General features: G+C 35.8%; 6 protein-coding genes across 8 annotated transcripts; 4 read left to right on the top strand and 2 right to left on the bottom strand.

Annotated features, from left to right (window-relative positions):
* The first annotated feature begins 2,194 nt into the window (after positions 1-2,194).
* On the top strand, positions 2,195-6,822 carry LOC108853384 (outer mitochondrial transmembrane helix translocase). Its single transcript, XM_057006916.1, has 20 exons — positions 2,195-2,363; positions 2,426-2,501; positions 2,605-2,698; positions 2,779-2,848; positions 2,916-3,095; positions 3,213-3,335; positions 3,428-3,511; positions 3,595-3,791; positions 3,891-4,029; positions 4,126-4,185; positions 4,276-4,380; positions 4,462-4,581; positions 5,147-5,326; positions 5,453-5,566; positions 5,637-5,720; positions 5,803-5,988; positions 6,064-6,194; positions 6,269-6,328; positions 6,407-6,505; positions 6,597-6,822. The coding sequence occupies exons 1-12, from the start codon at positions 2,253-2,255 to the stop codon at positions 4,573-4,575; spliced, it is 1,353 nt and encodes a 450-aa protein (XP_056862896.1). The 5' UTR covers positions 2,195-2,252; the 3' UTR covers positions 4,576-4,581; positions 5,147-5,326; positions 5,453-5,566; positions 5,637-5,720; positions 5,803-5,988; positions 6,064-6,194; positions 6,269-6,328; positions 6,407-6,505; positions 6,597-6,822.
* A 1,235-nt stretch (positions 6,823-8,057) lies between these two features.
* On the top strand, positions 8,058-12,480 carry LOC108853382 (conserved oligomeric Golgi complex subunit 2). The gene is made up of 12 exons (XM_057006917.1): positions 8,058-8,606; positions 8,769-8,969; positions 9,479-9,812; positions 9,908-10,069; positions 10,245-10,344; positions 10,433-10,648; positions 10,737-10,842; positions 10,992-11,192; positions 11,379-11,483; positions 11,575-11,700; positions 11,911-12,045; positions 12,183-12,480. Exons 1-12 carry the CDS (start codon positions 8,133-8,135, stop codon positions 12,294-12,296), a joined length of 2,274 nt encoding a protein of 757 aa, XP_056862897.1. The 5' UTR covers positions 8,058-8,132; the 3' UTR covers positions 12,297-12,480.
* Positions 12,481-12,718: 238 nt separating this feature from the next.
* LOC108853388 (argininosuccinate synthase, chloroplastic-like) lies at positions 12,719-15,577 on the top strand. The gene is made up of 10 exons (XM_018626805.2): positions 12,719-12,863; positions 13,078-13,133; positions 13,217-13,298; positions 13,439-13,583; positions 13,734-13,782; positions 13,864-14,046; positions 14,157-14,231; positions 14,317-14,502; positions 14,606-14,694; positions 14,781-15,577. Exons 1-10 carry the CDS (start codon positions 12,791-12,793, stop codon positions 15,331-15,333), a joined length of 1,491 nt encoding a protein of 496 aa, XP_018482307.1. The 5' UTR covers positions 12,719-12,790; the 3' UTR covers positions 15,334-15,577.
* Positions 15,578-15,666: 89 nt separating this feature from the next.
* Positions 15,667-16,613, bottom strand: LOC108850022 (protein DESIGUAL 4-like). The gene is made up of 3 exons (XM_018623610.2): positions 16,430-16,613; positions 16,140-16,330; positions 15,667-15,904 (listed from the first exon to the last, which is right to left on the bottom strand). Exons 1-3 carry the CDS (start codon positions 16,553-16,555, stop codon positions 15,712-15,714), a joined length of 510 nt encoding a protein of 169 aa, XP_018479112.2. The 5' UTR covers positions 16,556-16,613; the 3' UTR covers positions 15,667-15,711.
* A 1,481-nt stretch (positions 16,614-18,094) lies between these two features.
* Positions 18,095-20,552, top strand: LOC108855497 (26S proteasome non-ATPase regulatory subunit 6 homolog). Its single transcript, XM_018629344.2, has 8 exons — positions 18,095-18,324; positions 18,401-18,515; positions 18,993-19,083; positions 19,176-19,321; positions 19,415-19,634; positions 19,763-19,871; positions 19,983-20,151; positions 20,235-20,552. Exons 1-8 carry the CDS (start codon positions 18,186-18,188, stop codon positions 20,407-20,409), a joined length of 1,164 nt encoding a protein of 387 aa, XP_018484846.1. The 5' UTR covers positions 18,095-18,185; the 3' UTR covers positions 20,410-20,552.
* A 267-nt stretch (positions 20,553-20,819) lies between these two features.
* On the bottom strand, positions 20,820-24,854 carry LOC108855496 (protein STICHEL-like 2). Of its 3 annotated transcripts, none has more exons than XM_018629343.2 (8): positions 24,446-24,854; positions 22,630-24,073; positions 22,318-22,537; positions 22,045-22,230; positions 21,773-21,964; positions 21,266-21,692; positions 21,124-21,175; positions 20,820-21,051 (listed from the first exon to the last, which is right to left on the bottom strand). In XM_018629343.2, the coding sequence occupies exons 2-8, from the start codon at positions 24,007-24,009 to the stop codon at positions 20,977-20,979; spliced, it is 2,532 nt and encodes an 843-aa protein (XP_018484845.2). In that variant the 5' UTR covers positions 24,010-24,073; positions 24,446-24,854; the 3' UTR covers positions 20,820-20,976. The 3 variants fall into 3 exon arrangements, with proteins under 3 accessions (XP_018484845.2, XP_056862898.1, XP_056862899.1); XM_057006918.1 differs by having other exon boundaries at positions 22,630-24,167; XM_057006919.1 differs by having other exon boundaries at positions 22,630-24,854.
* Positions 24,855-26,427: the final 1,573 nt, after the last annotated feature.

Here is a 26,427-nt window from a genome sequence, read left to right on the forward strand (position 1 = left end):
GCTTGCGCTGACGTCATAGTAAGCACGACAAGTACAATTTCTTCTTTCCCCGCTTTATCATCATGGAAACGTCCCCTTTTTTTCTTTTTAGATCTTCTAAAATTTGATTACAATATATAAACAATACTATTAAAATATGATCATAACCTATTGATACTAGGTGTTTAGCCCGCTATGCGGACATAATTATCTTAATAAGGTGTTTAATCCGTAATATGGACATAATTATCTTAGTAATATTTATTAATAAATATATTATTAATTTAAAGAACAACAAAATCATTTATTGTTATACACTTATAAAATCAATAACAAATTTAACATAAAAATATTTATATTATGAAATCTTTCACTAAGATACATTATATATATTATATATTATATAAAAATAGAAACAATCATGTCGTTGAATATTGTAGAAATCTCTTTTATATACAATTTTGGTTGTGTTTTTCTTTTTAAATTTTAATTTTTTCATTAATTATCAAGATCTCCAATTATGTTTATCAAAACATAGCTAATAATAAACTTATAACTATCGATACTATTTAATGATTTGTTAATTCAGAATTCAGTTTTTTACTTAATAATATATATGTTCAAAATTTATCTACTGAAAATAATACTATAGAGATGAATTGTTTTCGTCAAAAAACGTTTTTTTTTCTTTTTGAATGTTTTTGTTATAACTAATTCATGTTTAATGATCAATAATATAAAAAAAATTAATTATTTATTAAGGATAATATCGATATTAACCGCTCTAACTTTTAACGTGAGAGCTCCATTGAAAAAATCACTTATACACTTATAAAATCAATAACAAATTTAACATAAAAATATTTATATTATGAAATCTTTCACTAAGATATATATAAATATATATATATATTATATAAAAATTAGAAAACAATCATGTCGTTTGAATATTGTAGAAATCTCTTTACATACAATTTTGGTTGTGTTTTTCTTTTTAAATTTTAAATTTTTATTAATTATCAAGATCTCCCATTATGTTTATCAAAACATAGCTAATAATAAACTTATAATTATCGAGACTATTTAATGATTTGTTAATTCAGAATTCAGTTTTTACTTAATAATATATATGTTCAAAAATTTATCTACTGGAAAATAATACTATAGAGATGAATTGTTTTCGTCAAAAAAACGTTTTTTTTTTTTCTTTTTGAATGTTTTTGTTATAACTAATTCATGTTTATGATCAATAATATAAAAAATAATTATTTTTAAGGGTACTATCGATATTAAACCGCTCTAACTTTTAACGTGAGAGCTCCATTGAAAAAAAATCACTTATACACTTATAAAATCAATAACAAATTAACATAAAATATTTATATTATGAATCTTTCACTAAGATATATAAATATATATATATATAATATATAAAAATTAGAAACAATCATGTCGTTTGAATATTGTAGAAATCTCTTTACATACAATTTGGTTGTGTTTTTCTTTTAAATTTTAAATTTTTATTAATTATCAAGATCTCCCATTATGTTTATCAAAACATAGCTAATAATAACTTATAATTATCGAGACTATTTAATGATTTGTTAATTCAGAATTCAGTTTTTTACTTAATAATATATATGTTCAAAAATTTATCTACTGGAAAATAATACTATAGAGATGAATTGTTTTTGCCAAAAAAACGTTTTTTCTATTTTTGAATGTTTTTATTATAACTAATTCATGTTTAATGGTCAATAATATAAAAACAAATTAATTATTTATTAAAGGTATTATCGATATTAACCGCTCTAACTTTTAACGTGAGAGCTCCATTGAGAAAAAATCACTTCGCAAATAATATTGTTCTAATTATTTTAATTATTAAAATTTCTTATTAATCATTTAAAAGTTATAAAAATCACAAATATGATTAAATACACAAATACAAAAATTAATTTTTTTTTTTAAATGTAAAACATGGCGGATCGTATGATTTAAATGTGAACCGAGTACGAGGTGCACGGATAATTTGGTATTTTGTTATCAAATTAAACCCAAACATGTAGTGGCAACCAAATGTCTAACCCTTTTATAAATTTGGCCCAGAAAAAGGAAGCTGGGCATAATTGGGTACCTGTATTAAAGTAGGCCCAATAGTACTAGCACAAAGGATAAGGGCAAATCTTATGTATAAATTATGGATTCTTCTCTTGCTTTTTTATTTTATTTTAGGAGAAACCGGCGGAAAGATAGAGAAGAGGCCACAAACGATGATAACGAAGGTACCGGAGGGTGATGATTTTCTAAAACCATGCAACCACCAGTTGGATCGGGATACTGAGACTCCGAAAGTGAAGGCTAATTTGAATCACTTACGCATGGTATGTTATTCCTACGAATATATGGTTTTACAGAAGAGATCGATAATTGAATCTTCATTCAGGTACTGAAACGATTTCGTTTTAGCTGTGATGGAATTGAGACGCTGTGCATAAACGATCTGACACTTGATAACGAGAGTATGTGTTTCCAATAATGACCCAGAAATTGACAATAGAATTGTTTTTTTTTTTTTTTTGTCTAAAACAAAGTTGTCTTTTGACTTTCTCACTTTTTCCTCAGGTGCTGAAAATATCATTGAATCGGCTTTCTGTGACCATGCAAGACGTAATCCTGATGTTGATCCAGATGCTAAGATTAATTTGTCTCTTGATAGGTAAACCTTGCCCCCCTGTGCATCTTAATAATTATATTTGTTTCAGAGTATTTGACTGCAAACTTTGGATATCCTTGTAGCATAAATTATGGAATTTGGCTTTTCAAGGGTTATCTAAATGAGTCTGCCTTCCAAAAGAAGTATCTAGAGGTTAGCACATCAAATTGAATGATTCGTTTACACACTGTGAATCAACAATTGTTCAATTTTCTTTCAGGATATTGCTTTTGAAAAAGAGTTTATGAAGAGTTTTTCAAGTAATGTTGTTCCGCCCAATGACATTGGTGTTAATTTTGATGACATTGGTGCACTTCAGAATGTTAAAGACGAGTTAAAGGAATTGCTAACTATTCCTTTTAAACGGCCTGAACTCTCTTGCAAGAGGAAATTAACAGAGGTGTTTTTTTTTCTCTCTCTACCTGAGGTTTCGGTCTGATTCTCTGATAAGTCTTCTGTCCTTTAATTTAGGTGATTAGGAATCCTAATCAGTCAGTTATTATTCTCTGCTATGCAGGTTTGTAAAGGAATTCTCTTGTATGGACCTCCTGGAACCGGGAAGACTATACTTGCAAAGGCAGTGGCAATGGAAGCTGGTGCTTACTTCATCAACTTCTCAATGTCAAGCATCCCACCTAAGGTATCATAATAATACCTGCTGAAAAATTTGACTCCACCAATCTATAGCTGGACTCTCCTGTTCAATCTTGTGTGTTCTTTTGAATACTGCAGTGGTTTGGTGAGGCTGACAAGTATGTCAAAGCTGTCTTTTCATTGGCCAGTAAAAAAGCTCCTTGCGTTATCTTTGTGGACGAGGTAATTTTTCATGGTCAATTTGTGAGTGAATATTGCTTGTAATCAAACCACTAACCCTCATGGCATATTTTAATGTCTTGTAGGTTGACCGCTTGCTAGGCCAAAGAAGAGAAAACCTGAAGGGACAGCAGGCCACACAGGCCACGCTGGAGATAAAAAACGCCTTCATGAAACATTGGGGCCTTCTATTGAAAAAGGAGAAGGACTGTGTTCTGGTTCTTGCAGTCACAAATCGACCTTTTGACCTTGAAGAGACTGTCATTGGACAGTTTTCCCATAGGTAAATTATAATTGGCTTTGTTGTGACATATAAGCTTTCTTTTTTCATTTTTCAATATTGACATTTGTATTTTGTGAAACGTGATATAAACTTGTGTAGGTTGCTGGTGGGATTACCAGATGTTCAGAGTAGAGCACAGATACTGAGGGTTATACTGAAATATAAAGTCTTGTCAAATGATGTAGATCTTGATGGAGTTGCTTGTATGGCTGATGGATATTCTGGAAGCGATCTAAAGGTCAAATCCGTTGTAATTCCTTTTATCCTTTGTTATGATCTGCCAAAATGATAGATGACTCAAAATTAAACATTTATTCTCTTCTGGTTCTTGCAGAATCTATGTATTAAAGCTTCCCTCCGTCCAATCATGGAATTATATGAGAAGGATAAAAGTGTGAGTGTTCTGTGTATTGAACCAGTGAGCCTCTTTTATTTGTATAGACTTTATTTTGTGTTTACGATGAGATATATGTATATATGGTAGGAGCGAGATGCTGCTCTGGCTGAAGGTAAAGTTCCTCCAGCTCCGTATGTAAGTTCTGATGTCCGAGCTTTGAACATGCAAGATTTCAGCTACTCATTTGAGGAGGTGAGATTTACTTTTACTTGTCAAGGCTCAGAGAACTGTTGTCATCTCTATTAATGGTATCTTTTTTGTTGTTTGAATCAGGTGTGCTCAAGCGTCTCGTCAGAGTCGGTGGGCATGACGGAGCTTCAACAATGGATCGAACGCTACGGTGAAGGTGGTTCTAGAAAGAGGACACGAGACAGCTGCTTTATGTAATACTAGGTGATTATATTACCTTGCTTTATGTAATACCAGGTGATTATATACGCGGTAATAGTTTTTAATATTTATATTTGGTTTGTTTAAATTTTATAAAATTTTAATCAAGGATGCTACTATTGAGTTGTGATGTTATCGAGTTATTTTAATTATAAATAAATGGAAGCGCGGGTTTTTCTTTGGATTGTAATAAAAATTTCTTAATTAATATTTTAGAATTCTTGTATATTATTATGTTATAAAATCTATTATAGTGAAAAAGAAATTTGTTTAAAAATATAAATCTAAGAATTAATTTACAGTATTACTTTTTAAATTAATAATTTATAAATTAATTTCTATAAATTAATATAATTTCATAGTCCTAAATTGAGTTTTTGGTTTAATTAATATCTTGATAAATTAATAATCTCTATAAATTAATAAAAATTATAGTTTTGGTGTAGTCTCAATGTTATTAGTTAGATATAGATTCGTGTATTGCACGGATTTTATTTAATGTTTTAATTTCACGAACATAATTTTTTTTTTCACATTAAAAGTGTTTAATTGTCTCTGTTGCTTTCAGGACATTGCATCAGAAAAGGAGTTTATGAAGCAGCTTTCAATTGATGTTGAGCCTCCCAAAGAAATCGGTGTTACATTTGAAGACATAGGTTCACTTGACATTGTTAAAACTATTTTGCGGGAATTGGTAACTGTTCCTTTTAAATGGCCTCAACAATTCTGCAAGGAGCAATTAACAGAGGTAGTTCTCTTCTTTGCTTTAGTCTGATAATGTTAGTTAAACTAGCTGATGATTTGCCTTTACTCAAAAGTCATATCTCCTTTTGCGTTAGTGGCGCTCATGTTCTTCTCTATGCATCCTTGTAAGGGAATCCTGTTATATGGACCTCCTGGAACGGGAAAGACTATGCTTGCAAAAGCAGTGGCAAAGGACGCTGATGCTAGCTTCATCAATATCTCAATGTCAAGCATCACACTTAAGGTATTACAATACCCAAAAAAACTGGACTCAACTGATTCTCATGTTTAATCTTGTGTTCTTCTTAATACAGTGGCTTGGTGTAGCTGACAACTATGTCAAGGCTGTTTTTTCATTGGCGAAGAAGAATTCTCCTTGCGTTATCTTTATGGACGAGGTAATTTTCTATTCAATTCGGTGAGTGAATATTGCTTGTAATAAAAGCACTAACACTCATGGAATAATTTAATGTCTTGTAGGTTGACCGCCTGCTAGGCCAGATAAAAAAATCCGGCGGTACAGCTGGCCACGGTGGAGATAAAAGACGCATTCATGAAACATTGGGGCCTTCTATCGGAAAGGGAGAAGGACCGTGTTCTGTTAATTGGAGCCACAAGTCGACCTTTTGACCTTGAAGAGGCTGTCATTAGACAGTTTTCCCGTAGGTAAATTGGCTTCTTGTTTCTTTTTTTTCTTTTCCTTGTCAAATTGATTGTAGGTTGTGAAATTGACTTGTATAGGTTGCTGGTGGGATTACCAGATGCTCAGAGTAGAACGCAGATACTAACGGTTAAATAAAGCCTTGTCAAATGATATTGATCTTGATAGCATTGCAAGCAAGACTAAAGGATATTCTGGAAAGGATCTTCAGGTCAAATATAATTCCTTTTATCGTTTGATAGTAGACCGCCAGTACACTCATATATTCTCTTCTCGTGAACGCAGAATCTCTGTTGTACTGCTTCCCAACGCCCAATAATGGAGATATATGCTAAGGAAAAAAGTGTGAGTTACTGCTTCCCGAAGCCCCTTTTATTTGTAGATTACGTTCAGGATCTTGCATAAACTCTGTATATATGGCAGGAGAGACATGCTGCTGAAGGTCAAGATCTTCCACAGCGACGGGGAATCTCTGGTATTAGAGCTTTGAAGATGCAGGATTTCATAGACGCACTTCAGCAGGTAAGAATTTCTTATGCTGTTCTCTTTTTGTTTTCATATCAGAGTCTCAAGTCTAATAGACCTGTAACCGTTGTTCTTGTTGTCGAATCAGGTGGGCCCGAGCGTTTCATCATTATCTGCGAGCACGACAGAGCTTGAAGAATGGAACACACTCCACGGGGAAGTATGGTCTACAAAAAGCGAACTGAACTACTACATTTAGAATATTGATGGTTTTTGTAAACCCTAACTAACAAGCAAATAACTTGTCAACCAGCGAAACGGAAAAACAAAAGAATCTTGGAACAGAATCAATACGAGTTTTCCTTGTTAATTCACTCGTAAAACCAAAAACGTGAAAGACTAGTAATAATTCACTTCCTATTCTCACCTCCCTTCCTCCCCTGATAATCTCCCAAACGCCAAAGAGAATCAAACAGCATATCAAAATAATCTCCCCTGTACGTAAGCTCATAGCTCATAAACTAACAGCAACATCCCTAATCCCTATACAATCAGATACCTAGTTTATTTGGGAAAAGTGTTTTTTTCTTTCTAAGATCATAAAACGATAACTATGTTTCTATAAGTCAAATTTCTTTTGTTTGTACCATTGTCTCTACTAATTAATTTTTAGTATTTTCTAAAATAAATCAAATAAATAATTTTACAAACAATTTTTTTTATTAAAAAATAGTAACTACTGGCAAAATTGCTAGATCAATTTATTGATATTTCTTTCCAGTTCTAAAAACGTTTAAATCATAGTTTCATATTTTGTTCTATAAAAAATAGAATTGACATTCTACATAGTAGAAAATGTAATCTATTTTTTTCACTAAATCAAGTTTGTTTATAATTTGTGATCTACATAAATAATAGTATTCTAAAGAATACATTCCACGCTTAACCTATCATTCTAAAAATATGTAAAATCTGTAGAAATCAGAATCAAACATGTTTACTGTATTCTACATGTAATAGAATACATATTACGGATAATAACAATCAATCTAAAAATTATGAAAAGTGAATATTTGGAAATATTCAGTTTTTTATATTATTAATTAAACCATTATTTTTTTTTCAAAAATAGAAAATCGTTTTTTGTAAGAAAAAATAGAAAATTGATTCTTAAATAAATAATAATAAAAAATCAGGATTTATAAAATCAAATTTTATATTTAAAAATAAATAAAAAATCGATTTGGAATTTAGTTTTTGGGGATTTTTTAATATTATTCTTAATTACTTTAGCTAAAAATTATATTTTAATATTTTTTAAAAAAGTTTAATTGTAATTTCAAATTTTAACTGAAATTAAAAGCATTATATCATTTTGAAAAATTTTAGTTTAATAAAACATAAAATATACGAGATTAGACTAATATGACATAGTTGACATATTTTTACCTAAAAACCAAATTTCCCAGGTTATTTTGATATGCTGATAACCATTACAGTTTCATGATCCAAAAGTTTGGAACGCAAGCCTAAGTTACAAAAAAAGAAAAAATTGGAACGCAGTAAAATTTATTAACCTGTGCTAATAGCCTAATACTAGTCTTCTAACTAACCTCTCAGTTCTCATAACTCCTCCATCTCAGGGGATCACTCAGCCTTACCAGACTGTCTCATCGAATCGAAAATGTCAGATCTGGTCGCTCCGCTACCTTCACCATCGTCAGCTCCGAGATCCGCCTCAGACTTCTTCTCCGATCCTTACGACTCGCATCCTCTGTGGTTCAAACCTTCCCTCTTCCTCTCCCCTGACTTCGACTCTGAGTCCTACATCTCCGAGCTCCGCACCTTCGTCCCCTTCGACACTCTCCGATCCGAGCTCCGATCACACCTCGCTTCCCTCAACCGCGAGCTCGTTGATCTCATCAACCGAGACTACGCTGATTTCGTCAGCCTGAGCACCAAGCTCGTCGATATCGATGAGGCTGTTGTCCGCATGCGCGCCCCGCTCCTTGGGATCCGGGAGAAGATCGCTGCGTTTCGTGGATCTGTGGAGGCTGCGCTTTTCGCGCTGAGGAGTGGTTTGCAGCAGCGATCCGATGCTGCTGCTGCGAGGGAGGTTTTGGAGTTGTTGCTAGATACTTTTCATGTGGTATCTAAGGTACTTGATTGTGTTAGGGATCCTTGATTATCTATTGTTAGTGATCCTTCGTGATATTTCATTGTAAGTTGCGTTCATACTGAGCAAAGATGTTTCTCCATTGTTTGTTGTAATTTCTCTGTTGTGGAATATGAATTCTTGACGTAAACTATGTAATGTCAGGTTGAGAAGCTTATAAAAGTTTTGCCGAGTGCTCCTTCTGATTGGAAAAACGAGGATGGTGTTTCCCTGGGAAGGAGCGCTGTGAATGTTGAGAATTCCACGCAGCAAGAAGGCACAACCATGAGAGAAACTCAGAGCATGCTTTTGGAAAGAATAGCTAGTGAAATGAACCGGCTCAAGTTCTACATGGCTCATGCGCAGGTCTCCGTCATGCATTTATTTTATTTTCTCTCTTGTGAAATTCACACTTCTTTGTCTTTGATAAAATATAGATTACATTAGGAATGAATCTCTGTTCTAGTGTTCTTTTTATTGTCCGTACTGTAAACATAGGCATATTTTGATACGATTGATGGTAGGGAATTTTGCTTTTCAGTCCTAGCTGTTTTCGAGTGTCAAAGTTATAAAGAGAATAGTAAGAAGTTGGGTTGGGTTTCTTATAGGACAATGTTGATAGAGGTTTGAGTATATTGCATTTAAGAGTAGTATCCTGGGGGTCAAAACTAGTTATGCGTGTGGGGTTTGAGCAATGGCTGGGCTGCTAAGAATTCATTGGTTTGAAAAAAACTGCTGAAAAAATAGAGTAAGATGAGAAGATACCTGGTAAATTATTTTTAAATCTCTGGTTTTCTACAGTTCCATTCTACTTGTTAGCCTAAGAAGACAATCGAAAGTCTTACGGCTGATACTCATACTTTATGCCAGTACAGAACCTGCCTTTCGTAGAGAACATGGAGAAGAGGATTCAGAGCGCTAGTGTGTTATTGGATGCTAGCCTAGGTCATTGCTTTATTGACGGGCTAAACAACAGCGACACGAGCGTCCTTTACAACTGCCTGCGTGCTTATGCTGCCATTGATAACACCAAGAATGCAGAAGAAATTTTTCGTACAACGATTGTGGCTCCATTTATACATAAAGCTATTACACATGAAACATCAGCAGATGCTACTGGAAGTTCAGATGAACTTGAAAACGATTACAAACTTATCAAGGATTTTATTGCGAAAGACTGTAAGATGCTGCTAGAAATATCTTCAACCGGTAAGTTGCTTCATTCTCTGTAACAGCAGTCTTGTTCGTTATCATTTTATATCTAACTCAGTGTACTCCTTGCTCGGTATCTTGTTTATAAACAGAGAAATCGGGTTTGCACGTCTTCAATTTCCTGGCAAATTCAATTCTGAAAGAAGTTCTTGCGGCAATCCAGAAAGTCAAACCAGGAGCCTTTTCTCCTGGAAGGCCTACTGAGTTCCTGAAAAATTACAAGGCAAGCTTGGATTTCTTGGCATATCTTGAAGGTAGGTTAGCTGATCTACATCTTTCTTTGAGCTTGATCTCATGGCTATTCAGATTTCAGACGCATTGTGAACTAATCTTCATTCCTCTTATATAAACAAATAGTATAATTTTATATTAGTTGATAGCATTATTTGAATATTTTTCAGTAGTGTTATACCATTACTTTTTATGAAGGTTACTGTCCGTCAAGGTCCGCTGTCACCAAGTTTCGAACTGAAGCAGTATGTATTGAATTCATGAAGCAATGGAATGTGGGAGTATACTTTTCACTGAGGTATTGGAGATATATCATATATGGCGGTTGACTTACTGTTAGATTAGTGGTGTCTCAGCTTCTCTAACTCGAAAATATATAATTTCAGGTTTCAGGAGATAGCTGGAGCCTTGGATTCTGCTCTTACTTCTTCTTCTCTGGTTTTCATTCAGGATTCTGATTTAGACAAACGAAGTTTTCCCAACTTAATGCTCAGACAGAGCGCTACTCTTTTGGAAAGCTTGCGCTCATGTTGGAAAGAAGATGTTCTCGTTTTCTCTGCTGCTGATAAATTTCTTCGATTGACCCTGCAGCTTCTTTCGAGGTCTGTGAAATTTTATTATAAAAATTATCTACGCTCATTAGATTTTTTGTTTCTGTTCTCAACTTAAAAATGTGTTAATAACGTGTAGGTATTGCATATGGGTGTCGTCTGCGCTGCATACTAGAAAGGGTAATGCCAGCCCGAGTCCTGGATGTGACTGGGCAGTTTCAGCCTCTGCGGAAGATTTCGTATATGTAAGTCACTTTTTGTCTTGGATTTTATCTCAGTTAAAGTTGAGTAATGTGGGACAGCTTAAAATCTGCGTCCATGTTTTGTAACCTTGATTATAGAGTAAGAATGACAAAAACTGATGTGGAATATTTATATATCTCCTTCCTTGCAGGTTATACATGATATAAATTATCTAGTCTCAGACGTTTGTGGGGATTACCTTGAACATATATCACACTATATATCTTCATGCTCCACTGAAGTTCGTGATGTGGTGAGGATAAGCATGTTACAGGGTGGAGATAAGTTAAAGGAAGTCCTACCTCTACTTACCAACACAATTATCGAAATCATTGTTGATAAATCTGTTGAGGTAAAGCCCTAAGAAACACTAGATCCATTGTCTAAGTTATGCACTTCAAGATTTGTTTGAGGGTCTTAATGATCTGAATCTGATCACCTGCAAGGACGGTGTTGACTAGAATTTGATTTATAGCTGGATAGGTTAGTGCCATTCTCCAATTAGCATACATGGTAAATTCTTTCATTTATTTTATAGGACTTAAGGCAAGTCAAGGGAATAACAGCAACATATAGGTTGACTAATAAACCACCGCCGGTTAGGCACTCACCATATGTCGTTGGCATATTGCGTCATGTAAAGGTATTGATTCCCTTTGGGGTTGCAGTTTTAAGAGCGTTCATAGTTACTTGATTGATGGATTCTCTGGTTATTGCACCTTGTCTATTAATAGGCCTTTTTGGAGGGAGAAAAGGCTACACGGTACTTGACGAAGGAAATAAGGGAGGAGTTACTGCTTCGAACTGTCACTGAAATTACGAGGCGGTATTACGAATTAGCTGATGAAGTTGTTAGCGTGGTAAGTATTTTGCTTTTAAACACGCTTACGAGGATTATCAGTTAGTACAATCCACGATTGAACTTTTAGACTAAGCTTTATCATTGATATGATCAGGAGAGAACAACAGTATTATCTGTCACAGGCACATATAGTTTCAATCTAATTATTGGTTTGGATATATCAGTGGTTTTTGTGTAGTAAAAGACTAATTGTAGTGATATTTTACAGGCGAGAAGAACAGAGTCATCACTTCAGCAATTCCGTAGAAAGGCACAGAAAAGAGCAGGGGCAGCATCAGGTGTCTCTGACGACAACGTATCTGAAACAGACAAGATGTGTATGCAGTTATTCCTTGATACTCAGGTAACCCTTATCATGCTTCATCGTGTCAAATACAATTTTCTTTTTCTTGAGCAACTTGTCAAATACAAAATGAAAATGTGAAAATATTATATTTAGAAAGAAGTGTAACATCATGGGTTAATGGTCTCTCTTATCAGGAATATGGCCGGAACATATCTGCGTTGGGGCTAAAACCGGCAGACATTCCGGTTTATTGTTCGCTCTGGCAATGCGTTGCACCGGCTGATAGGCAAAACACAATCAGTGTCTGAGGACTCTCGCACTGCATTTTTCTTTCATACAGCATTTCGGTGTCATATATCTCGCAATAATAATAGGAAGTCCTTTCTTTTCTTTGTTATATTTTTCGTTTGTGTTTGTTTGTATAACATATCTCTATTTCGGTATAATAGTTGACACTATATTAATATAGAAAAATAGTATTTGCAAAGTAAAGTGTAAACTAGAAGATTACACATGTGCCAACAAAAGAAGACAAAAATTATTACACATGTACGGTAGTAATGAAAGTATGTCATAATAATATTAATAATACTTTTTTTATTTATAGCAACATGTTAAATAAAAAGATTAAGAAATGAAAAAAAAAGAAAGATATAGAGTCAAAAACCCTAGAGGACGTGGAGCCTGGTGACGTCTTACCACCCACTTACAATACAAAGAGCCCCTAAGACCCAATCACCACTGTTAACTAACACACAACGCAGACAATAAGCAAAAAAAAAAACAGAGATAATTTTTTGACATGGCTGAAATTACGGCGACTTCGTTTCCTTCTTCTTCCTCATCTGCTCTTGCGCTTCGCAGCTCACGCTATGGTTGCCTCTCTGCCCTCCAACTTCGTTTTCAGTTCCCTTGTATTTTCTATGTACCAATTTTCTAGTTTTGAGTATATAGATTTGTGACAATTACAGTGTCTATGGTCTCTATTGTAAACCGAGAGTATTGCAAATGGGTGTCTGAGTTGTTGATCTCTGACATGGTTCAGTAAATTTTAAACAAAAAATGTCAATTGATATATGTTGTGCGCAGGTAACATAAGATGTCAGAATGTAGCTTGTCTAAGAACCACTTCTTTGTTTCAAGAGGTATTCTCATTTCGAATTGATATGCTTATTAAAAAAATCGTGTATCTAAATTCACACACGACCTCTCTTTACTGAATTTGCAGTTATCTGTGAAAAGAAGCCAGCTTTCTGGAAATGCTGTTGCTACTAGCCATGTTACCGGAACACGCGCCTGTAAGAGTCAAGGTGAAGTTAGCAATACACTGAATCTTCCCAATTTCCTTTAAAAAAATCATTTTCTTTATTTCTTATAATGAAATTTTCATGTGTTAGATTGAGCATCATCCTCTATGTTAACATTTTGTGGTCTTTGAATATTGCAACAGCTATTCGAGCTGTTCTCTCCGGTGATGGACAAACCGTCGTGTCTGCTGCTGATTCAAAGGGTGCCGGACTTCGTGGCAAACTGAAAAAGGTCGTTCTTGCTTACAGTGGAGGCTTAGACACCTCCGTCATCGTCCCATGGCTTAAGTATGTTTTTTTTGTTCCCTTTCTCTCCGATTCATTTCTAACCTATAACTTGTGTATATCATCCTCTGGTTTACTTGCCTTTTGATGCTTGTCATTCATGAAAGTTTTAATCTTTGTACTTTATCTTACATGGAAGTGTTTGTTTCGTAGGGAGAACTATGGCTGTGAAGTTGTGTGTTTCACCGCAGATGTTGGTCAGGTACGCTACATTACCGCCAACTATTTTCTGTAGCGTTCCTTTTATGTCTTCTCAATCTCTAAATGCTTTTGATATATGAAGGGAATAAAAGAGTTGGATGGTTTGGAACAAAAGGCTAAGGCTAGTGGTGCTTCTCAGCTGGTTGTTAAGGACCTCACAGAGGAGTTTGTGAAAGATTACATATTCCCTTGTCTAAGAGCTGGTGCCATCTATGAACGAAAATACTTGCTTGGTACCTCCATGGCTCGACCTGTCATTGCTAAGGTAAACATTTCTAGAGGGGGTTTATATATGATTATGCTGAGAATGGACCCAATCTGAACACATCTTTTTAAGTAGGCCTATTAACTCTAGTACAACTTGTAAATGATTAGGCCATGGTAGATGTAGCAGCAGAGGTTGGAGCTGATGCCGTTGCACATGGGTGTACTGGCAAAGGAAATGACCAGGCAAGTACTTGGATTGTCTTGCTACCGAAACACACACACCTATGGATTCTTACATTACTTTAACTTCTTGTGATTGGTTGACCAGGTTCGATTTGAGCTCACCTTCTTTTCATTAAACCCTGAACTTAAAGTTGTGGCACCGTGGAGAGAATGGGAAATCCAAGGAAGAGAAGACGCTATTGAGTACGCGAAGAAGCATAACGTTCCTGTCCCCGTGACCAAGAAATCTATTTACAGCCGAGACAGGAACCTCTGGCACCTTAGTCATGAGGTAACAAAAAAAAAACAAAAGTCACATACATTCCCTTTTGGATACAAATGATTCATTTTGCCACTTGCTTGTCTCTAAAACCGAACACCTTTTTGGTTGAAAGGGTGATATATTGGAAGATCCAGCAAACGAGCCGAAGAAAGATATGTACATGATGAGTGTAGATCCCGAAGATGCTCCTAACCAGCCTGAGTAAGTTGCTTTTCTCCAAAGCTTTGTTTTTGGTATGTTGACTTGTGAGTCTAACAGCTCAGCAACTGTTGTTGTACTTTTAACAGATACATCGAGATAGGGATAGAATCTGGACTTCCAGTGGCACTCAACGGGAAGGCTCTCTCTCCAGCCACCCTTCTCTCCGAGCTCAACACAATAGGAGGGAAACACGGCATTGGCCGGATCGACATGGTGGAGAACCGTCTGGTTGGTATGAAATCACGTGGAGTCTATGAAACTCCCGGAGGCACCATCCTGTTCGCAGCTGTGCAGGAACTAGAGTCCCTCACGTTAGACAGAGAGAGCATCCAGGTAAAAGACTCGTTAGCACTGAAGTACGCGGAGATGGTCTACGCGGGAAGATGGTTTGATCCGCTCAAGGAGTCCATGGACGCCTTCATGGAGAAGTTAACTGAGAAGACCACTGGATCCGTAACATTGAAGCTGTACAAAGGATCTGTGTCGGTGACAGGGCGTAAGAGTCCGAACAGTCTGTACAGACAGGACATATCTTCGTTTGAAGGGAGTGAGATCTATAACCAAGCTGATGCAGCTGGGTTCATTCGTCTCTACGGGTTGCCTATGAGAGTTAGAGCAATGCTTGAGAAAGGCATTTAGATAAAAGGCTTTCATCGTGAGTTTATTTGAATGACATTAGAAGATCACTTCCTTGTTGTGTTCAAGATTTGATGCGTTTTAACTTCAGCTTCTGTTTGGAATAACTGTTGTGTTCTTTCTTCACTTTGTTTTCGTTTTGGTGAGAAACTCAATAAATCGAATAATGTGTGTTACTGTGAACGATGATGAACCTTACGGTTGAATTAATCTCTAATCACAGTTTATCACTATTTTAAACTAGAAAGAGTATCAATCACAAGTGATTAATTTATATATTTTTTTAAAATGAATAAAATAAATTAAGTAAAAGTGTAACAAATGTAAAAAGTGCAAGAAAAAAATAAAATAAAATATCTTTTTTTAAAAAAAAATATCTTTTTAAAAAGTAACTAAAGAAGATCTAGAGATGACATTTGCTACATACATAATGACAGAGACAATGGCATGAAGAAAACACACTTCGCCTCCTAAAAACAGGATAGGTTTGTTTGTGAATCCACATTTTGATCTTGACTCTCTATTCATCCAGATGCCCATCGTAAGCATCCCCGCTCCTGCAGTTGCTATGATCCTGTTCTCCACCATCATCCAATCCACAAACACCACCAACAAGTGTCAATTTCATAACAAAAGTTCAAGTAATACTTACTGTATATGTAAATAAAAAATATACTGTATATGTATTATATATAACAAATGTTAATGTGTTGTTGTATATGCTTGCAAAATTTGAAGCTTGAAACAATTTATGTGATGATTATGACATCTTTTTTTTTTACTTTTAGAGTATTAATTTTTTTAGTTACCAAGTGAGATAAATACAGGCCGTGTGGATGTGTTTCGTGATCTTAGGTACGTAAATTATTGTGACTATATTGGAGATGATAACGCATCCTATCATAACAGCGATGAAATGAGCTGCTAACAAACATCCTAATGCTATTAACCCTCTCACGAAAGCTTTTTTGCTTGGAGATGTACACTCGAGTAAATTCACCTGCATCATGGGCATAACTTAGATGAAACAATCATCGTCATCATTATCATTATTTGTTTACTAATGGTATATATATAAGATAAATATATATATATGTACCTCTTCTTGGGCGATTTCGGCTTGCATTGCCACGAAACCAGCGACGACATCTAACCCCACCATCAAAAACATACAAAAAATAGATGTAACACTAAAGCAGCGTCCACTCTTTCCCCCCTCTCCCATTTTTGTTATATTCAAGTTTGATCTTTAGTCTTCACTTTGAAAAGATTGGATTATTGTTGAAGTTGAAAATATTGTGCGAAGGGAGAAAGTACGGTACTCCATCTTCTAAATAAAATTGATTGATATATAAAGGCTAGAGTCTGGACAGGATCTTAGCTTACGTGGAAGGTAGCTGGGTGAGTAACTTTGTTCATTCCTATCTACATTAGTAGTCAAATAAAAATGTGTTTATTGATAATACCAAATTAAATAATGATTATTTTTTGGTGAGAAACTGTTGTAGTCATATTTTTCTTACTTGTTTTTCCTTTTTTTTTTTGGGATTCAATCAGCTTTGAGTCAAAATTTATAATTTTTTTAGACCATGGATAAGAACCGGTTATTAAATCTTCTCTTTATAGTTATTTAAGATTCAAATCTAATACTTCTACTTTAAAAGAAGAAAAATCTACCAATAGAACTACTAATTTAAGATACAATTCTTTGTATATTCAAAAAACACATATTATTAATATAAAATGTATACACTTGCTTATATGTAAGTTCTCACCTAAAATACAAAAATGTGTATATTTCCATTACTAAAGATGTATATCAGCAAAATATATCTCTTTGACAATGAGAAAGGTGAGGAAATGATAACACATTTCAATATATGAACGGGTAGGGATGGGCACTTTTATTCGAAACTGCACCTGAATCCGATCCGAAAAACTTGAACTAAAATAACAAAATATTCGAACGGATATTAAGTTAGGAAAGATTAGATATTCGAACCCGAACATGTACTACCCGAACCCAAATGGATATCCAAAAATAACCGAATATATGTATACTTATCTTTATATTCTAGTTTACATCTCTCATTTTATTTAAAATATTTATATTTATATTGATGTTACACATACTTTAAGATCATATAGTATACATATAATTATGGAGAAAATAATTTGATATTCATTTAAAATGCATATCAAACTTTTGTTTTATGTATTAACAAAAGTTACATCCAAAGTTTAAAATTAATATCTAAATTAATATTTTATTTTTGAAATGTTATTTCCAAATCTATTAATTATTTAATCTATAAAAAGATAGAAAAATCAGTTAAGTGAAATCTATATATTTTAAATACAATAAACTTAAAATAAATTTTTTCTTGTAAACTCTAAATATCCGAACCCGATCCAAAATAACCGAACCCGAACTAAAAATAGTCGAATCCGACCCGAAGTATAGAAATATCTAAACAGATTATATATCCCTAGATCGAAATATCCGATATATGTTTGTATAACAAATAAACCGATATGTTTGAATTAGTTTAGACTAGTTAAATTGGTTTTAGTCAATTTTATAATTGGATTTAGTCAATTTGTTAATAGTTTTTTTCCATGAATTTTTTAAACGATTTTTGGAATAAGTTTTTTTTTTGGAATAAGTTTTTAGAATATATATTTTTCAAGTAAAGTAAAGATAAATGTTTGAAAGATACGAAACCGGGCTTTAATAAACCGGTTTGCTCTTCCTCCTTACTCAAGCAAACAAATATTCATTACTTTCTTCTTTCTCAGATCCGTCTCAAAGCTTTAAGCTTTTTTTTTATTCCCTGAATCGAGTGCAAGCAACCATGGACGGTGGAGCAGAAGGAACTCAGCAGCCTCACCTTATCCTAGCTAACAAGCTCTTCCTCCTCACGCATCCAGATGTCCAAGACATCGAGAAAGTCCAGCTCAAGTCTGACGTCTTGGATTCCATCAAATCCGATGGTAAAGTATCTTCCTTTACTCCGAGTAGCTTCGGTTTTCTGTTCCTGATGTTGTGTTTGTGTGTCTTTTTGGGTAGGGATGGCTCCATTGTACGAAACCCTAGCGGCGTCTTCGGTTTTGGAGTTGGATCAGAGTTTGTTGGATTCCATGCGCGCTAACAACGAGGAGGAGCTTAAAAAGCTCGACGACAAGTAAAGTTTCTGCCTTTAGACAATTCTGGAGAATGTTCTTGTTCCGTATTCATATTCCGACAGCTTGGTGCCAAAATATTACAACTTTGCGTGTGGATATATAATCGGCGGTGCCTTAAACTAGTTAAACTCGAATCCTTGTATTAGTGTCTGTTTGGTTTAGACTGATGTGGAGGGTGTACTAGCTGTAGCCTGTAGCATTATGGTGAATTGGGTCTGTAATTGGATGTTACAGAGCTGTGTGCAGTTTTAGAAACCGAGGCAGAATTGGTTTAATAGTTAGGTCTTAAATTGGATGTTACTTGTGCTGATGTAATGATTTTGAGGGACTGAGTTTAAGACAGTATGAATCTTAGTTTTTTTTTTCTGTATTGGAGATAACCATTAGCCTTTGTTATAGAGTTAAGAATCTGTCCTGTCTTACGTGTATGTGGTGTTAATCTTCTCCTGTTTATTCCTTCCTTGTCCTTTATTTAGGATTGCAGATGCTGAAGAAAATTTGGGGGAAAGTGAAGTCCGTGAAGCTCATCTTGCTAAGGCTCTCTATTTCATCAGGATTAGTGATAAGGTACTAGAGAGCATGTCAAATGTTAGTCATTATGCACTTCAGAGAACTTCTTTCTATTGGCAACTAGAATTTTTTTACTTTGTGAAATTTAGGAGAAAGCTTTAGAGCAACTGAAACTCACTGAAGGAAAAACCGTTGCTGTTGGGCAAAAGATGGATTTGGTCTTCTATACGCTCCAGCTTGCCTTTTTCTACATGGACTTTGATCTGGTATCCAAGAGCATTGACAAAGCTAAAAAGTAAGTGTCGTTTTTGGCTCTCTTTTGGATGCGTTTTCATTGATAGCACAACTGAGATCTTTGGCCTAAAACTTTTCTGTTCTTTAATGCCAGGTTGTTTGAAGAGGGTGGTGACTGGGAGAGGAAGAACAGGCTAAAGGTCTATGAAGGCTTGTATTGCATGTCCACCAGAAATTTTAAGAAAGCTGCCAGCTTATTTCTTGATTCTATTTCAACCTTCACCACTTATGAGATATTTCCCTACGAGACTTTCATCTTCTACACCGTCCTGACGAGCATCATAACTCTCGACAGAGTTTCGCTTAAGCAGAAGGTATTTCTCGATGGCTAAGAGCCCCTCTACTTTATTGAAGTGATGTGAATATTGTTTTCTGATTGACGTTCCTCTGTGAAAGATGTGAATCGTTTTGAGAAGATAGTAAAATGCTACTAATGTGACAGGTTGTTGATGCACCTGAAATCTTGACCGTGCTTGGGAAGATTCCGTTCCTTTCCGAGTTCCTGAACTCCCTGTACGAGTGCCAGTACAAGGCGTTTTTCTCAGCTTTTGGTGAGTACAATACAGTGACCAGAACTGTTTTATTATCTATGTGTGCATTTTGGTTGTTTTGTCTCTCTGTGCTAATGATAATAGCTCCATTGTGGGTTTTTTTTTTCTCAGCTGGAATGGCAGAGCAGATAAAGTTTGATCGTTACTTGAACCCACATTTCCGATTCTACATGAGGGAAGTGAGAACGGTGGTGTACTCTCAGTTTTTGGAATCTTACAAGAGCGTTACTGTCGATGCCATGGCAAATGCGTTTGGTGTTTCGGTTGATTTCATTGATCAGTAAGCACACCAGCTCCTTCTTTACAAGTAACGTAATCATACAAAGTTTGAAAGCTAACTATCTCATGGTTTATTGTAATCAGGGAGCTGTCACGCTTCATTGCAGCTGGGAAGCTTCACTGCAAGATAGACAAGGTGGCAGGTGTATTGGAGACAAACCGTCCAGATGCAAAGAATGCGCTTTACCAGGCAACGATCAAGCAAGGAGATTTCCTGCTAAACAGGATCCAGAAGCTGTCTCGTGTCATCGATCTGTGAGCCATGTCACACATGTTTCTATTTCGTTTTTTTCTTCTTCTTCAGAATTGCAACTTGGATACTCAGACGGTAGAATCTTCTTAAGGTTTGAGAACCGATATTCGAGATCAAAATACTAGTCGGGTTTCCCTTGTTTCTTTTGACTCTAGTTGTCTCTCTGCATCTTTTAGTTGATTTATATATCAGTTATGAATTATTCCCCAAGAACAAAGATCAGGATTTTCCTGGCACCAAGAATACGAACTGGGAAGGTGAAGAAGAAAATGACTGATACAGCAATTTTTAAAAGCATTAATTTGTTGGAGTTTGAGTGGAGAGAATGTTTGTTAAATTAGTGATTAGACCTCATAATGTGAAATATTGTAGGCACTTAGGATTTTACTAATTGGCTATATCAGCATTTGAGCTCAGGGAATAAAAGGGCTTAAATTAGACGGTAAAATGATTTATGTCCTTTAATGATTTGATTAGTATATGCTAATCTAATATATGGTCTTGAAACATCTTCATGGATTAGCTAATAAAATCTAATGGTTCCACAAAATGGGTTTGTGTCATCAAGCTCGCTTAACCAGCTGCAGTGCAGGGAAGAACTCTGCCAATGAGCCTTGAGCTCTTGCTGTTCTGTGTCTCTCCCTGATCCTACAAGACATCAATGAGCCATTAAACTCTTCCCTTCTAGTTCAGACCAAACTGATAGTATTATATGTTTACCTTGCCTAGTGGAGTCCTCCTCCAACACAACACATCAGTGTCATCTTCTGGCCTGCACAAAGGTCAGAGGCAGTTCAGTAGCTATCCAAGTCACTAAAACAACTTAACATTAAAATAAAAATCCACATTACCATCTTTATACCTTTTGTCACCCGGAGGCATATGTGGAGTACACATAGCAGAATATACATCGCCTTGATCACTTGCACTGCTCATCCTCGACGATGCATTGGCTGAAGAACGTACGCTTCGAGCCCTCAAGACATTCCCTTGGCAACTTCTCAAGGAATTTGTAACTTCAGGTGAGTGATGATCAGAGTCGGTTATAGTAGTCAGGTAAGACTTGTGCAGCATTCTACGAGAGCAGCTGAAAAGTCCAGAGAAAAGCCTTCCTGCTGCTCTAGCACTCTTTGGTGGAGAACACTCAGATATAACAAGATTAATGCGAATCTCAACATTGCATCCCAACACGGTTTGGAATGAGTCTGCAATAGTTTTCCATGATTTTTCAGCTCTTGTTACGTGTTGAGGTGTGTAGAATTCTAGTTCTGCTATTGCCACACTTGAACCTGAAAATTATATAATGGATTTATTTATCAAAAAGCTGCTTTCAGGAATCATATCTGGAAAAAAATGAAAAGTAAGTTACCTTTGTCAATAGTAAGTGAAGTTAACCTCCCTCGTTTCCACAAGAATCTCCTTAGTGAATCTGAACAGCACAACTCTGTGACTGTTTTCCACACTGTTTCAACTGTTTCGTTACAGTTTATGTCTTGACACTCTTCGGTTTGTTTAACGACATCACCAGGACAATCAGATGATGTGCTGGAGAGGTCACCGTCTAAAAACCAAAACCAGTATCAGTTATATATATAGTTAAAGCAACCAAGAAAACATGAAAAGACAAAACAAACTAAAGACCTTTGCTTCTTTGGCTTCTTAAACACAATCCATTTTCATTTGCTGCGTAGGAAGACGAGTCGGTGTTGCTAAGTTGGAGCAGTGCAACAGTGAGCCAGGTTGTCTGGTTTTTGGATGCTCTCAAGTGTTTCTCGGCGTCAGATAGTATCTTCAATGCATTACTCAGTTTCTGCATCTCTTCTTCAGCTGTATAATAATAAAACATATGATCAAGTGGTTAGGAGAAGTTCAAACTAAAGCCATTACTTGAAGTTTAATCATTAGGGTGCTTACAGGTATGTCTTGTAAGAAACCGAAGTCTGGTTGCTGAACTATTCTCTTGAGATTTTCCAGCAATAATGTCCATAATCACATTAGCTAGCTGTGAAATAAGCTGCATAGGATCTATTTTGGATCTCATCAGCTCCCTCGCTCTTATAACCGTGTTCGAAGTATCAGAAGACAGTGCAAGATCAAGCAGATCAAGCAACTCATCGTCAGAAACAACCCCAATCTGCACAAAAAATAAAAGAAAGTTTAATCTTCATTCTCAAGACAATGATGATTAATAAACTAAAGAAAGATGTGTATGTAAACTAAACTCACAAGCTTATAGGCCAGAGATGTAGTTATTCTTTTGCCGAGCAAACTCAACTGATCAAGCATTATCTCAGCATCCCTAAGCGAACCATCAGATTTAGAAGCGATGAAATCAACCGCACCCTGATCAAAATCAATACCTTCCTCCACACAAATCTTCCCCAGCTTACTGGATACATCCGCATCGCACACTTTGGAGAAATGATACTTCTGAGACCTTGAGAGGACGTTACGAGGCAGCTTCTCTAGCTCCGACGTGACCAGTATAAAAACAGAATGCTGAGAGAGATTATTATTATCCAAACCGTTCAAGAGCGTTCCCCAAGTCTCTTGGCTTAGTAACTGACACTCGTCTATGATGAACACCTTGAACCTAGACGAAACGGGAGGAAGAGAAGCGCTTTTGACGAAAGACCTGAGGTAGCTAGGCCTGTTTAGTTTAGCTGAATCCATCTCCTTCGCGTCAACGCTTCTTCCAGACAAGTATGAACTGCACTCGCTGCACGAGCCGCACGGTCTGCTATGAGCAGCCTGTGAGAGGCAGTTTAGAGCAGCGGCGAATATCTTAGAGGTTGAAGTTTTACCGGTCCCGCGAGGACCGTGGAAGAGGTAAACAGAAGTGATCCTCCCTCTTAAAATCGTGCTCAAGAGACACTTCACCACGACTTCTTGTCCGACTAACTCATCGAAAGACTTCGGTCTGAACTTCTGACTCAGACTTCTCGACACGTGACTCCTCGGTGTCACAGCGTTACTCTCGGGGTTGCTAGATAGTAGTAAAGGATACTCTTCTGCGTCAGAGGACTGGTTTGATGATCCTCTGTTGTACCTCGGCGTTATTGACCAGCAAGAGGCTATTCCACAGCCACGGTTACATTCAACATCTTCATGATGATCTCCATAGCTGTGGTTTGTCGACGTCATTGGACTGCTACCTCCTACACGGCTACTGTATTCACCAACCGAGCTAGCTAGCTTTGTGGAGTAACGTGTTGGCGCATTACATGCTAACTCTCTACCTTCACCATAGGATCTTTCACTAGAGCAAGGGTCTCCTTCTCTTCCGTTAAGCACCACCCTGTTGCTCAGCTTGTGAAGATCGCAACCGTTCTCTAGCTCCTCCATGATCGAGTACGATTCGTAAGGAACCAAACCAACATGAGCATCATCATTATCATCAGCCTCCTTGGGAGGATCATCGTCGTTCACGAACTGAAGAGAGATCCCGTTGTTGTTGGAAGCGGTTTCCCATTTGACGTTTTCGAGGAGAGAAGCGAACTTGCTCATTGAGTTGGTACATGGATCTCTCAGTGACCGGACCCTACGAAGAGCCACGAGCGTTCTTGTGATGGGTACATCTAAAGAATGCCTTCTTACTTCCCCCATTTTTTTTTTCAAAAAGCAAACACCAAAAACTCAGACACACACTCTCTCTGTCTCTCTCTCTCTCCTGAAACGTCAAGATTCAAAACCCATCAACTATTGCCTGATAATGACTATAAAGTTTTCTGCAACATTGAAGCTCATTATCGGTTGAAGGAAGCCTATATAGAGAAAAAAACCATAGATCAAAGTCAAACAAGCATTTTAGCAAGTTAAAAAAAATGAAAAGTAGAAGCTAAGGCTAAACAATGAAAATGTAGCAACACAAGAACAGATGGGGGGAAAATATTAAAATATGAACAGTCACAGAGCTCAAAAAACGCATAAAACAGAGACCCAGATAAGCTATGTAAAAAAACAAAACTTGGAATGGTTTAATATAACTATCAAATAAATAAACGACAAACCGAAAACCCCAAACGTCAAGATTGGGGAATACCAATGTGTATTGAATGGAGTGGAGTACAATGTGGAGAAACCAAAACCCTAAAACCCTCTTGAAAGATGAAGAAGAAGAAGTTGGTGGCAATGTGGTAAATAAGAGTGATGGTGAGAGAGAGAGGTGATAATAAATAATGGTAGTAAATAAAAAAGAGGATGTGTGGATAGAGATAGAGAAGAGGGAGACATATGTTAGGGGTAGGAGGGCAGTGATTTTTTGCAGAGAAAGGTGGCGTCTTGGGACAGAGAGCCCAACCAGTGACAACCAGAGAGAGAAAATAAAAAAAAAAGGAAATAGTTTTTTGCTTCATTTAAGATTCGTTCGGCGGTTTCAGTTTAAGTGTGTTCTTCACTTCTTTGGCTTCCGTGACGAAACCAACGGAACAAAACTCTATTTACTTCGTGTGGTCCGCTCCTCTGTCATGTTTTTTGAGTCTACGCACCCTCTACTCACGTGTTCTCTACCAATTTAATTTCAGAATCCAATAATTTATTTTATTATTTTACTGAATTCTTGATTATTGACCAGACCCACACGAGACTTTTTTTTTTCTTTTTTTCTTTTTTTTTTTCTAACACCACACAAGACTATACTATCCTATTTTAAAGTGCTTTTACTTTCAAGATTTTTAATTTTAATATTTGTTAATATTGTTATCGTTAATCATATAGGCTATATAGGTAGAATATTATTGATTGAGATGCATTTGCACCACCAAGCTATATAACATGTACAGTGAAAAAAATTTAAAAAAAATATTTCACAATTTATATCAATAATTAAATTAAATAGAGAGTCTTTTGATAAAATTGAGAATCTCACAACTTTGTTAAGAAACTCTATTTAATTATTGGTATAAATTATGAGACTCTTTTTTGAGAAACTCTATTGTTGATGGCATTTACTTGGATCTTACTTGAAGATGATTCATGTCTTGAATACAATGTAGACTAGTTAATGTTATTCCATATGCTATAAAGTTACCATTGCTCCATCCGGTTAACTCAATCAAATGTAACTATTTGTTAATGGTAAACCAATTATAAACCTCATGATTTGTATAAAAGAATGTACTGTGACATAACATGTTCAACTTTTTCCTCTTCGTCTTTGTTTGTTCAGCTCAACTAACATAATTATAAATCCATACAGACAACCACAAAACTCGCTGTTTCTTAACTTTCTTGTATACTACTTTTCTGTCATCTATAATTAATTGCTTTTCACTAAAATGGAAAATCGTCCTCCTCTGTTCTCAGAAAAAAAAGAGGAAAATCGTCCTCCAACTACACCGAGTATTTGGTATGGTATGCATTGAATGTATGAACTTTGTGTCGGTTACATCATGGACTCAAACAATTAATTGCCAAACACGTCCTACGTCCACAGTCTAAGTTATAGCTTTCTTTGTAACAGAGCAACCTTAAAGAGCCCAAGTCATAAGTTATACCGAGCTTTAGCATGTAAGAAAACTTATGTAAAAAGAAAAAGAAAAAGAAGAGAAAATTGGTCCATCTAGAAGATTGGTCAAGGTCCGAATTCCGAAACCAAGAGCAAGAAAAAAGAGCCGATGTTCCGGTCTTTGGTAGAAGAGACTAGAGGCGAGAGTGAAGTGCAATCTTTTTTTGTCAACTTCATGTTTATTGAAGTGCAATCTTTTGATGACTTTTTCCATTTTAATTTTATCTACTAATGGGCTTTAACTTTAAATTTAGTACTACCAGTTGCGAGCCTATATATATCAGTCTGCCCAGCCGGTCCACTAGGGTCTTAAACTTTCAAAAAATGTTTCCTTCATTTTTATGAGTTAAATACCGAACTTAATAGTATTCTTCATGCTTACTGTGTAGAAAAGCTTATGCAGATGCCCTTTTTCTGGAGATGAAAGACCAATATGTTGACAAATTGTTTCCCAATAATAGTCTGTTACTCGTTAAAGTTTGGATTCGAAATAAAGAAGACTGATAGAAAAGTATATT

The sequence above is a fragment of the Raphanus sativus genome, chromosome 4, assembly GCF_000801105.2.
Source record: "Raphanus sativus cultivar WK10039 chromosome 4, ASM80110v3, whole genome shotgun sequence".
NCBI lineage: Eukaryota > Viridiplantae > Streptophyta > Magnoliopsida > Brassicales > Brassicaceae > Raphanus > Raphanus sativus.